General features: G+C 47.1%; 1 protein-coding gene across 1 annotated transcript in view; it reads left to right on the forward strand.

Annotated features, from left to right (window-relative positions):
- The window catches only part of LOC103594682 (disco-interacting protein 2 homolog C), a gene marked incomplete at its 3' end in the record, with an annotated part of 128,460 nt that extends 119,571 nt beyond the window's left edge, over nt 1-8,889 (forward strand). The window contains exons 11-17 of the mRNA XM_008577924.1: nt 1,747-1,870; nt 2,210-2,319; nt 2,505-2,607; nt 4,507-4,571; nt 7,227-7,320; nt 7,448-7,567; nt 8,775-8,889. Coding sequence (XP_008576146.1) covers nt 1,747-1,870; nt 2,210-2,319; nt 2,505-2,607; nt 4,507-4,571; nt 7,227-7,320; nt 7,448-7,567; nt 8,775-8,889 — 731 coding nt within the window. The remainder of the gene's footprint in view (nt 1-1,746; nt 1,871-2,209; nt 2,320-2,504; nt 2,608-4,506; nt 4,572-7,226; nt 7,321-7,447; nt 7,568-8,774) is intronic.
- Nucleotides 8,890-12,328: the final 3,439 nt, after the last annotated feature.

Genomic DNA, 12,328 nt, shown 5'->3' on the forward strand with positions numbered 1-12,328 from the left:
TCATATGCAGACGGGGGGGGGGGGGGGCCATGAAGGACCGTGAGGGGAAGGCTTCAGCGTGTTAGTGTCAGGCTTGGTGGGTGTTCCCTGTGAGTGCAGCAGGGTGTTCCCTGAGGGGCAGGCAGGGCACCTTCACAGGCAGCAGCACAGCGCCGCCTTCCAGCCCTCTCCTTCCTATGCGGCTTCCAACCTCTTCTTTGTATTTTAGGGGTCTTTTTATGCACGTGACTTTATTGCTTGGGGATTAAATCTCATGCAGATACTAAGAAGATAGGGTTTAGGGGAAGGCAGGGCTCTTGTGGGAGGCCCAAGGACAGAGGTTACGCCCTATCTCAGGATCCTGTCCTCAACTCCGTCTCCACCTACTGACCCAGCCCAGCATTCACATGCTCAGGGAAGAGCCACCTTCCTGCTGATCCAGCCAGTGTCATCAGCCAGTCTCCCTCACCTCTGCAGTAATGACATCTGCTAACATGACATTCAGATTCATGTGGAAGTAGCCCATTATGACTTTATTTGACAAACCGTTGCTAGATGGAAAATAGCCACAGGAAGGTCCCCAAAGTGGGACCCGTCCCTTCTGCGGAGCTGCAGCCTCTCGCCCCTTACAGGGGTGTGTGGGGGTGCACATTGGCCTGTTGGCCATTGCTCTGTGGAATTCCCACATAAACAGACATGTTTTCACTGTAGATTTAGATCTATAATAAGAATGAACTAAACACTTAAAAGACAATGCTTTAAAATTTCAGTGCTGCATAATACATCACACTTCCCTCATGCTTTTCCGTTAGCGCAGCACAGACAGGCGGAGTCAGTAAACCAGCCTGCAGCCACGCCCAAGGTGTGCTAGGTCCACACAGAGCCATCGGGAATGAAGAGAGGTGGCTGGGTCACTATACCCTGACATTTTTAGTTCTGGAAATGCAGGCTTTAATTTTATTATCTGAATCAAATAATTGCCAACCCACGTCGCTGTTCTGACTCGTGCAGTTGTGTGTCTGTGTTCCTGGGGCAGCTGGACAGAACAAGCAGCAAGACTCCAGCGAGGGGCCCCATCTGCAGTGTCTGCTCAGGCACGGCATCCTGAAGTCCTGCGGCAGCTTGGAGGCTCTGTGTACTTTGTGTCTCCACAGTTGATGTTGTGCAGCGGTGGCAGGTTTTAGTAGCTTCAGTTATTTCATGGAGACGTGCGTGCTCAAGGGGCAGAAGGCCATGCCTGCTGCCCCATGCCAGGTGTATCCTCAGTGCCTTCTGTCTTCGAGTAAAAGTCAGGCACTCAGTGTTAATAGTTTAGGTACAAAGTGTTTTCTTGGCCACTTTCTATTCTCTGCGGTAATTATATATTGTAATCATAGGGTTCTAGAATCGGAGGGAAACAGAATAGCAACCTTCTAGTGAGACCCACTGTGTGCAGCTGTGCACTGGGCACTTGTCATAAACTCTTCTAACCTGTCCCTCGTGACGAACTGTGAGCCTGCAGTTCTCCTACCCCCATTTTGCAGATAAGGAAACTCTAATGAACAGGCCAACCACCCTGTCCGAGGTCTCTCAGCCGGCAGCAGCAGTGCTGGCATTTGACCCCAGTTCTGCAGACTCAAGAGTCCACTCCCTGGATTCCTCGTTGTTCAGGAAGGGAGAAGAGGCTCAGGAGGCAGCTCACGCCCCCAGGACACAAAGCGGGCAGCATGCTCACCCGGAGAGGAGCTATGTCCTGGTCTTTGACTCTTCTCTTCATTGCCCCCTCAGGACGCGGGGAGCCAGCAGATAGGTTTCTTGCTTGGAAGCTGTGGCGTGACTGTAGCCTTGACTAGTGATGCTTGCCATAAAGGACTACCAAAAAGCCCGACGGGAGAGATCCCACAGTTTAAAGGTACGCCAAAGTGCCTTTGAGAGCCCACCTACTTTCCCTGGGTCCTTTTGGTCAGTGGTGGAGAACGCACCCTCTGCATCAACTCCAACACACATGTTTTCAGTTGTGAACACTTCTGATAACACATGTCAGGCTGTCAGCCTGGGGGGGTAACATGGTTTAACTGGTGGTGGCTTGGGTGCTCTTTTGGGGTGTTGTCTTAGATTCGATGAACGATAGAAACAGAGATTCAGTCTAGCTAGAAGTGTTTGAAAGTGTGCTGTGCATGGAGAGAGAGATTTTACAGACCCATTTTCTGGGCAGTGCTTACTTAAAAGGAGTCTGTCATTTATTTCCAAGGTTGGCCAAAGCTACTGTGGTTTGTCACAGAGTCAAAGCATCTTTCTAAACCTCCACGAGACTGGTTCCCGCACATCAAGGATGCAAACAATGACACTGCTTATATCGAGGTAGGTTGAGCGTGGCCTCCTTCCATAGACCTGGTGCACTTTGGGTTCCAACATTCATTTCTGATAGTTACACAGCTTCAGAAGTAAGGGACCCAAAGCGTCTCAGACAAGTAGAAAAGCCGCTGGCTGTGGAGCAGGACCTCCCTCTTGGTTCCACTCTTCCACGTGCTTCTGTCTCGTTTCAGTACAAGACGTGTAAGGACGGGAGCGTGCTTGGCGTGACCGTGACAAGGAGTGCGCTGCTCACGCACTGCCAGGCCCTGACACAGGCGTGTGGCTACACAGAAGGTGTGGACAGCCCCCACGAGGCTGCGACTCCTGGGACCCGGGTCTGTGGAGTTCCAAGTTGACCAGGGACGCCTAAGGGAGAGACTGGCCATTCCTGCCAGTAACTGTGAAAGTGGTGCCAAGTTTGTGCCCAGCTCAACTGAACGTTAACTTAGTGAACTGCTGAGTTAGTGATGAGCTTGGGCTGCTGGAGCCGAGCACCACAGAGGGGGCGGCTTCAACAGCAGACGTCACTCTCACAGTTCATGGGGTGGGAGGCTGGGGTCTGGTGCCAGCAGGGCTGGGTCCTGGTGGGCTCTCTTCCCAGCTTGCTGAGGGCTTCTTCTTGCTGCATCCTCACGTGGCCTCTGCTGTGTGTGCTTGGAGAGAGAGCACTCCCTCTTCTCATGAGGATGCCAGTCAGAGCCCTACCCTCACAACCTCATTTAACGTTGACCCCTCCTTAAAGGCTTCATCTCCACATATTGGGCTTCGGTGTGTGCATTTGGGGACATAATTCAGTCTGTAATTGTTAGTTAACTCCACAGATGTTCATCCTGGCTGCTTATCAGTATATCTTTGGGAGCTTTCGAGAAAGATGCCCATGTTCCAGCCCACCCCCCACCCTCCCCCGCAATTGAGTCAGGGTCTCTAAGGGTGGGTTTCTGAGCTCCCCAGGGAGTGGGCTTCCAAAGTTGAGAATAGTTGGTTTCCATGTTGTATTTTCTCTCCCCTAAATCGGGACAGTTATGGGAGGCAAAGAGACAGACTGAGTCAGCGTAACTATGGTGACAGTGCCGACCAGGCATGGAGGAGGCGGGAAAAGCAGGTCCCCCGAGACCCTCTGTATGGGCACGACCACAGCAGGCTCCCTGCAACGGCATTTGCTGCTCCACTTTCTCCCACCATTTTCATTCTCTCCCTGTTCTCCTAATAATCTCGCTTTTTAAAAAGAACACGTGTCTTGTGGAGATGTTCCCCGAGTGTTTGGCCCACGGCCCTTTTTATACTTGGGGATATGTGGCCGCTCATCCTCGCAACCTCCTGACCCGTGTCCCTGCCTCATGTCTCGAAGGTCTGGCTGCTCTTGTGGGTTGCTGGGGAGGGAATCTATGTTTTTGCTCCTCACTTCCTACTTACTGTTAAAAAGTCCTTTTGTAAGAAGGAATGTAGACTGTTCCTTTGAGCATGTCCACTCTGAAAGTCCCTCTGTCTGTGCACCCTCCGTTTTCAACCCTCGGAAGGGGAGCAGGGGCACAATTGCCTTTGGCAGACGTGGCGAGAGGGAACACTGAGGATGTGAGATGTGGTATGGTGGCCTGGGAGCTGGCACCCACTCGCCTCTGGTGACAGGTGTGAGTTCAGAGGACAGTTGAGTGTTGGTGGCGGGCTCTCTGGCTTCGATTCCATGTTCCATAATAGAAACACCCCCCACACACCCAATAATCCTGGAATCCTCTTCCATCCCTGTCACTCCAAATCCCCTCATCTCTTTTATTCTGCCAGCCCCACCCTGGAGGACACCTGGGAGAGAGCAGCCCAGGCCCCAGTGCTGCCGAGAACTGACCCCTCCTCAGGTGTTGCAAGGCATGCATAAGGGAGATGAAAAAAATAAGGAAAAGGCAGGGAGTGGGAAAACAAATACATGAAAAGAGAAGGAATAGGACATTTAAGGGGATGGTGTGGAGGCTACTGCTGTGCACGTACCTGTGGGATTATTCATCTGAAAACATTCTCCTGGCTGGCTGGCTGGCACATTTCAATGGGCCTGACTGGAGGCTGCAGAATTTTTACAAAGATAAAATGAAGTAATTCTTTTCCAAGATCCATTGCTAACCCTAATGTGAAGTTACATTTTCTTTGCACTCCGGCTGGGCCGCCCTGTTGTAAGTAAACATCTTTTGACTCTCTTTTGTGCAGCTGAAACCATTGTGAATGTGCTGGATTTCAAGAAGGACGTCGGGCTGTGGCATGGCATTCTCACGGTATGTCACCCTGCTGCCCCCACCCTGTGTGGCTGTTTACCTGTGAGTGTGCTCAGTAATAGCATCGCATAAATGTCTGCAGATGCGTCAGCTTGGGTAGGTCCCCTCTCCCTGCATTATAAAGAAGAACATCGTATTTGTTAGAAGTCTGTGTTGTCACTAACCTTGCATTGCTGAGAGAGCATCTAGAGCCAGCGGGTTCCAGCAGCTGCTTGCTCGAGTCCGGGCCCCACCTGTTGAGGCTACAGCTGTTAAGAGCAGCCTCTCTAAGGCCCAGAGGAAGCTCTGCATCTCTCTTCCCCCAACTGTCGGCGATTAAGGTTTCACAGGGATGTTATTGACATCTCGTTTGTATTGGGGTCACTTTCCCATATATCTGACTTAGCTGGGATGTCCTCTTACTTTTTCCTCCTGTGAGTCGGTGTTGATGAATATTTAGGGACCTTCCATAGGGGAAGGTATGTTACGAACTTGCCCTTGATGATGAAGATTTATCAAGTGTTGTAGAGAAGTGTTTGTCACCATTGTGAGTGTGCTCAGTGAGTGACAGCAGTGCTGGACGGCAGCACTTTCAGTGAGGAAGTGACATTATTTGTTTAAGATAATTTAAAGTATACTTGTCACCTGAGATGATATGTGCTGTGTGACTGCTTAGGGTGTCCCTGTGTCTGCTTCAAGTGCAGTAATTTTCATTCTTTTTTTCTTTTTAATAGCTTCTTATGCTGAAACTTCATATCCTCTCTGAAACAGGAAATTCTAGTAATTTTTACTTGAGTTTTGGGAATATGAACACAGAAAGTGGGGTTTGTTGTTTCTTGGTAAGCTGGAATTAAAATGAACAAGAGCTTGAAAGCATCTCATAGACATTTGCAGCTCTGGACTAGCCCAGCTGGCTTCTTTGATACAATACAGTTCATTTCTAACCTCAGATGCTGTTAGATGATGCAGAAATACAGCCTAGATGCAGCTCAGTTGCAGCCGGAGGAGCCGGGCTCTGGGTGAGGGAACCCGGCAAGGCACGGCCCTCCCTCTTACAGCCCGTGGCTAGGGTGAGCTGCGTCTGCCTGAGGACTGACCACCTGCTTCACACCTCTGAGCCTCAGTTTCCTACTTGTCAGAAGGAAATGACAGCTCTGTCTGACAGGGTTGGTGTCAGAATTACGTGGCCTTGGCACGCACGCTTCACTGCCTTGTCCTTGGGAGCAGAAAGCTGCCATTGTCAGTGCTGCTCCCCTTGTTAGCCATGGTCCCCAAGTCCTGCCTGCAGGGTCTCCCCTGCTGTGGGCTCCTCTGCTGATGCTGTCGCCCCACTGGCCACCATTGCTCTGGGCTGCCACATGGTACTGGGCCTCTGTTTCGCTGCCACTCTCCAGCGTGGTCAGCAGGCTGGTGCTGGCGAGGCTGGGTATACAGTCGGCACAGAGGTCACCCTGGTAGGGAAGGTATATGCTGTCTTTTCATTTTTATTGGGAGCTTCTAGAGTTGGGACAGTGGCTCTCCAGAGTGGCCTGTGCCCTCTCACTGGCCCCACACTCAATTACCTATAAGATCCCAACATGCCGCAGAGAGGCCTGGGCCTGAAGTCCTGGGACTCTGCTGCTATGTGAGGGCATGTGCTGCGTGGTGCCTGAGCAGGATGCAGGTCCTAGCCACAGTGTGGAGGTGCTAACCTTTTTTCTTTTTTAAGTTTATTTTAGTCATCCATTCTATAGAAGCAACCCCTTTAGCAGTCCTGTGTCACCTCTCCCAGGGTAACGGAAATGCAAAGGATTACTCAAAGCCCATTTCTTCAGAGCAGTGAGAGGCCCCAAAGAGGTTAATTTCCAGGAACCCTCAAGAGAGCATTCCTCGGAAAAATAACCCTGAACTAAGGTTTTCTCTCAGTATTTATTCTCCAGGCAAGAAAGTTATAGATAAAGAACATAGGTGGTTACAAAAAGAACAGTAAGATAATTGTCATGGCAACAATCAGTAGGTTTAGCTGCACCAAGGACATCTGCCCTTAGAGCCAGCAATTGTGCTGTGTTACAATTCTTTATCTACAACAGAGACTTTAGCCCAGGGAAAGTTTTCTGTCTTTCGCAAGCTTATCATTTCTATGTGTAATTCTAAAAAGTTAGACCCTGTGAAGTACATGTGCTTTATTAATGTTAGTACCCTCCAAAGCTCTGGTCTATAGCAAGGCCACACAGAAGACTGAGCATGATTAAGACAAACTTTCTGCCACTCCTTACATTTCAGTGTAGCATTTAATTAACAATTAATGTTGCAAAATAAACATTAGTATAATACACTGGAAAGAATTAAGCTTCAAGAACAAGAAAGGCCATTACAAAATGATGATCATTCCACTAAAGGTTTTATTCAAGAAAGGATCTGGACTTAAATTCTTTACTTCTGTCAGGGGTTTAGGACAAGCACACACAGAGGGGACAAGGTCCCCTTGGGAGTCACTGTCCCTCGAGCATTCTTTTGAAGGGTCCACAGGACATGCACCTGACAGTGCACACCTCACACGGGTCAGCTGCCCACTCCCCTGAGAGCCTCTCTTGCCCCTCCTGCAGTGCCTAGCATCCCCCACCTGCACTGCAGGGAGTGTGCGTCCTCCTGTCCGGCACCTCCTGCTCACCCGCATATGTATGTCATTGGTTTCAGAGCGTCATGAACATGATGCACGTCATCAGCATCCCCTACTCACTGATGAAGGTGAACCCACTCTCCTGGATCCAGAAGGTCTGCCAGTACAAAGGTGGGTCTGAGTTTTGCTGTCAAATAAAAGATGATTCACCATTCCCCAATGGTCACAATTCTCTCTTTTTCAATATCAGACGGTCTGATGGTGACATATACTGACCAACTTCTGCTTCTCTTTTTAGCAAAAGTGGCTTGCGTGAAATCAAGAGATATGCACTGGGCATTAGTAGCACACAGAGACCAAAGAGATATCAACCTCTCCTCTCTACGAATGTTGATAGTGGCCGATGGTGCAAATCCCTGTAAGTGAAGAATTCCCTTTAGACCAGAAGATGGGCGGTCCATGGGGTCCTTGTTCTCCAGACTTCATTCTTTGTGCTTTGATCTTTCTTTTTCTAGTCTTTGTTTCAGTTAAGAAGTCTTTTACAATGAACCAATAGCACTATTCACTGTAACCTGAATGTACAACGGCATGATGGTTACAAGCTTGGCATCTGCAGATGTGTGTCCCTTTCAGTCCTCTTTCCTCTGCCGTAAATGGCACCTGAATCAAAGGTGTATGAGGATTAAGCGAAATACTCCCTAAGTATGGTCTCTTGGCATGTAATAAGTGCTCAAGAAATGTTAACTATTACTATTTTATGATCCACAGTAGTTTTATTGATTAGCAAATTAATTTGTCATTTTTAATGGAATCTCATTATGAAATCCTGCAGCCAAAAATACCCAGATAAAGTAAAATAGCAGTTCCACGGAATATAATTAATACACCTTGAGAAATATTTTAGTCAACTGAAACAAAACCCTAGCTGGCTTCTTATGTCAGAAACAAAATGAGCAGAATAGAGTGGACTGAATGAAGAGTGTCTCTGACCACACTTATAAACCGTGCATAACGTGTGCTTGTAGCTAGAGCCGCACATACTCTCTTAAAGAACATCTGGTATGCAAAAGTAGTGTTAAACATATAACCTGGTTTTATAAATGATTCTTTCACTTATTATAAAATAATTCCATAGATTGTGAGCAAATTTAATACACAGTTGCTTTTAACCCAAAACACTAGAGAACAATACATCTTGCATAAAGCAAGGTAAACCTGTATTGGAAATAGTTTAGCTGATACACTCTAGCAGTTATATCTCGATCTCGTCATTTAAGTCAATGTAAAGTTTTCCTTCTTTAGTTAAGTTTTGGTTTACCCATCTTTTGGAACTTGTATATTGAAAATGGTGGAACAAGTCTCAGAAAGCTTATAAGAGTTAAGTTTGTCAGTCAGAAAACATGTCTCAAGTGTAGGAGTTGCATTTTTAAAAATTCTTGAGTTCTGTAAATTTGAGGATACAATGATTGTAACGTAAATTATATTAAGTGAAGTATTTTTTCATGCTGCCTAAATCCATTTCAGCCTAAAGCCTGACTTCAGACTATTTTATATCACTGGATATTTTTTAATCGGTCATGGTGCTTCACTTCCGCAGTCTGATTATTACTCTTCTTTCACTCCAGGGTCGATTTCTTCTTGCGATGCATTTCTCAATGTCTTCCAGAGCAAAGGCCTGCGGCAGGAGGTCATCTGTCCATGCGCCAGCTCGCCCGAGGCCCTCACGGTGGCCATCCGGAGGTACTGGGTCTCGCCCACTAACGTAGACAGCCAGGGGGCCCAGCCAACAAGAACCTGGGAATCTTAACCATTAATCCTTAGTGTGGGGATGAAAACAGGACCTGTGCTTTTCCAGAGGAGTTTAGTTCTCTTTTGAGTGCTGAAATGGACTCTTGGGTGGTCCAGGGTCATTAGCTAGGGAAGCATTTCTCACCCTCTGCAGTTTTACCATAACTCCCGAGTCAGTGGAGCTCCGCCTTGGGGATCATGGAGCAGTAGTGCCATGTTCTTGCTCGTGTCGGTCGCAGGTTTAATCTGGGGATGGGATAGAGTAAACACTGGTGAACGAGGCTCTGCAGGCAAGCGTGTGCCGTTTTGACATCATCTTCACTTTCTGCCCTCTGGAAAGCTGCACTTTAAAGACACTGGTTTTCTGAGCTCTGGGTGGCATGGTGTCTGTGACCCACACTATCCCACAGCGCAGGCTCCTGTCTCTCGGGGTGCTTCTGCTGTGTGGTCAGTGTTGTCTGCAGAGTCTTTGGTCACCAGACACTCCAGCCTGCTTCAGAGCAGCACAGTGCTGGGTGGTTGAGGTAAGAGCCACTCTACCAGCACGAGAACATGCAAAGAGCTCAGCACAGTTAGTGGTCTCCAAAGGAGGAACAGAAAGGCCTGTTTGATGTCACCATCATTAGTCAGAGTTGGCTGCCAGTCATCCTGCAACTCTCAGTTATCAACATTAATGCAAAAAGGAAGCATTTGCGTCATCTAGATACTTGAAACTTGTAGCATGACTTATTTTTCATATCTTTGGGTTCCATCTCTAATTAGGTTTTAATTCATTAGCACAAATGTGCTCTGCTTTAAGAATGGATGACAGAGAAAAGTTAGTATACAAAGTACATGAGTACTGCTCTACTGAAGATTGGGCTTTCCAAAGATATTCACTAGATGAACGTCCTTAAATAAGAAACCTAATGCTTTTAGGTGTTCATTAACGTAACATTAACTAGGTCGCCTGACTAGCAGGCTGAGAGACTGAAAATCTTTAAAGTATCAGGAGCTACTTTTAATTTTGATTGAACCAGAAATTTAAAGTTTATCTAATTATTTAAACTGATGATAAAAATTGGTATTACTAACCAGAATTGGATCTTCATTTTTTAAGAGGATCATACTGTTACCCTAACAACAGCAGGTACTTTGTGAATAACTATTACCCTACTAATGGCAGGTTCTCTACAAATGAATAACTGTTACCTTACTAACGGCAGGTTCTCTGTGAATAACTGTTACCCTAATAACAGTAGATACCCTATGAATGAATAACTGTTACCCTAAGAACATCAGGTACTCTGTGGATAACTGTTACCCTACTAACAGCAGGTTCTCTGCAAAACTGTTACCCTAATAACAGTAGATACTCTGAATGAATAACTGTTATCCTAATAACGGCAGGTACGCTATGAAATGAGTAACTGGTACCCTAATAATAGTAGGTTCTCTATGAATGAATAACTGTTACCCTAATAACAGTAGGTACTCTATGAGTAACTGTTACCCCAATAACAGTAGTTTCCTCATAGGGGCTGAGTTGGTAGACTTTGGTCTGAACCTGCTCTAAGACGGTATAATTACAATTTACTGTTTATCAGAGATGGTGATTAACACAAAAAAATGCTGGCTGGCCAGCCGGTCTTGCTCCTGTTGCAAACCCCAAGGGTGCATCTGCTTCTCCTCGGCCCCCACACCCAACCACAGCCTGGCAGCCATCTGTTCACCTCAGACCTGTCGACAGTTCCCAAATGACAAGTAGGAAAACACAAGACCACCGCAGGTGCAGTGGACATAGACAGCCCAAGCCCTGCTGAGCCCCACCCATGTGTAATGCATTGCAGCTAGTGATGGTGCAGTTGCCAGCACAGGCGGAGGAGGTTCAGGGTGGCGAGGTTTTCATCACAGGTCTCAAAAGTCATGAAAATTTGTCACTAAAAGGGGTCCAGATTCATCAGTCTCAAAGTACACTGTTTGTTTTCAACACCGTGTGTTTTAAGTAGTGCCAATCAGGTGGAAAATGAAGAATGTGATGTTGTCCCCTTGGCTGAGCTTCTGCCAAACGACCTTACTGGCAAATTTTCATCCAGCTTGTGTAAATTCAGCCTATTTTTTCCTGAAGTTGAACTGTCTTTAAAGATAGTGGGATTACATGGAAAAGGGTTGTGATTGGGAGAACCAAGTGTCAGTTTCTAACCCTGAGCTGAGTTTACCATAAACATTTCACAATCCTCAAGAATTGCATTTATTCGCTTTGTTTGTACTTAGCAAACATGCAGCTCCTCCTGTGTTTGGTGACTCCAGCAAAACCTCCCGGTCTCCCCTTGGAGTCTGGTGACTCACAGTCATAGCCGTGGTTACTACAGGGTCATCCCCAAATCTGCCCAGTCACGGTTGCTGGTGCCGGCCAGTGCTTCCTGGGTGCCCTGAGACAGTCGCCACAGAAGCTAGATACTGCTTGCTAGCATAGTTTATTTAGATTTAAAATACCCATGGAAAGGAGAAAGTAGTGTGAAACTGACATAAAAATATAATGAGCTGAAGGGGTGCTGTAACCATGTCACTTCTTGCCAGGAGATAGTTTATCGTCAGGTACATAGGTCCCATGAGGCACATTGCCCAAAGTTTCTGGAAATAGAGGAAAGGATTAGAGAGAATCCTGTGTTCAGAAAGTGCATGTGGAGAGATTATGAAGCTACCTTGCATGGGGTTTAAACATGAATTTCTCACTTGATTGTCCCAACTGATAGAAAATAATATAATTGTTTTAAAAAATCAATTCCTGCCTGAAAACTGGGACTAAATTGCTGCCATAAAAAATCCAATGGATATGATATCTGTAAATGATTTGGCTTTACGTTTTTCTGAAAGTAACATGGAATTTTGTTTGATGAGGACAGTGGAGTGGCAACTCGGGAGGTCCTCGTGTTCTCCTGGAGATTCTCCCACCTCCCTCCTCACCTCTGCCTTGGGGCTGCCATCTCCCCATACACATCTGACTGTGGAGAGGGATGGAGGGTGGGCGTCCCCCACTGCTCTTGTGATCCATCCCGAGGCAGGGCCACCCTTGTCCTGGAGCCCCTCCTGAGAGCTCTGCTCATTTGCCCAAAGTCCCTCCTATTTTTCCTAAGAGGTCTCAGAAGTCATTAGATACCTGTGGTCTGGCACTGGTAACACCGATGTTCCTTCCCAAAAAGCCCCTATAGCTGTGCCCTTCGCAACTTTCCAAAACCATCCGCAAAACGGGAAAACAGGAGGGCACATTTCATTGGGAAAATCCTATTTTCAAGAGTATTTGACTAAGAAAATATATATGCAGCTTGGACCTGGTAGGAAACTCCAGGATATTAAGAGGCTTGTCCCTCCTCTCTGTTCTCACCCTCTTAACCCTCTTCACCGTGAACAT

Source organism: Galeopterus variegatus, unplaced genomic scaffold, assembly GCF_000696425.1.
Source record: "Galeopterus variegatus unplaced genomic scaffold, G_variegatus-3.0.2 Scaffold1603, whole genome shotgun sequence".
NCBI classification, from domain to species: Eukaryota; Metazoa; Chordata; class Mammalia; order Dermoptera; family Cynocephalidae; genus Galeopterus; species Galeopterus variegatus.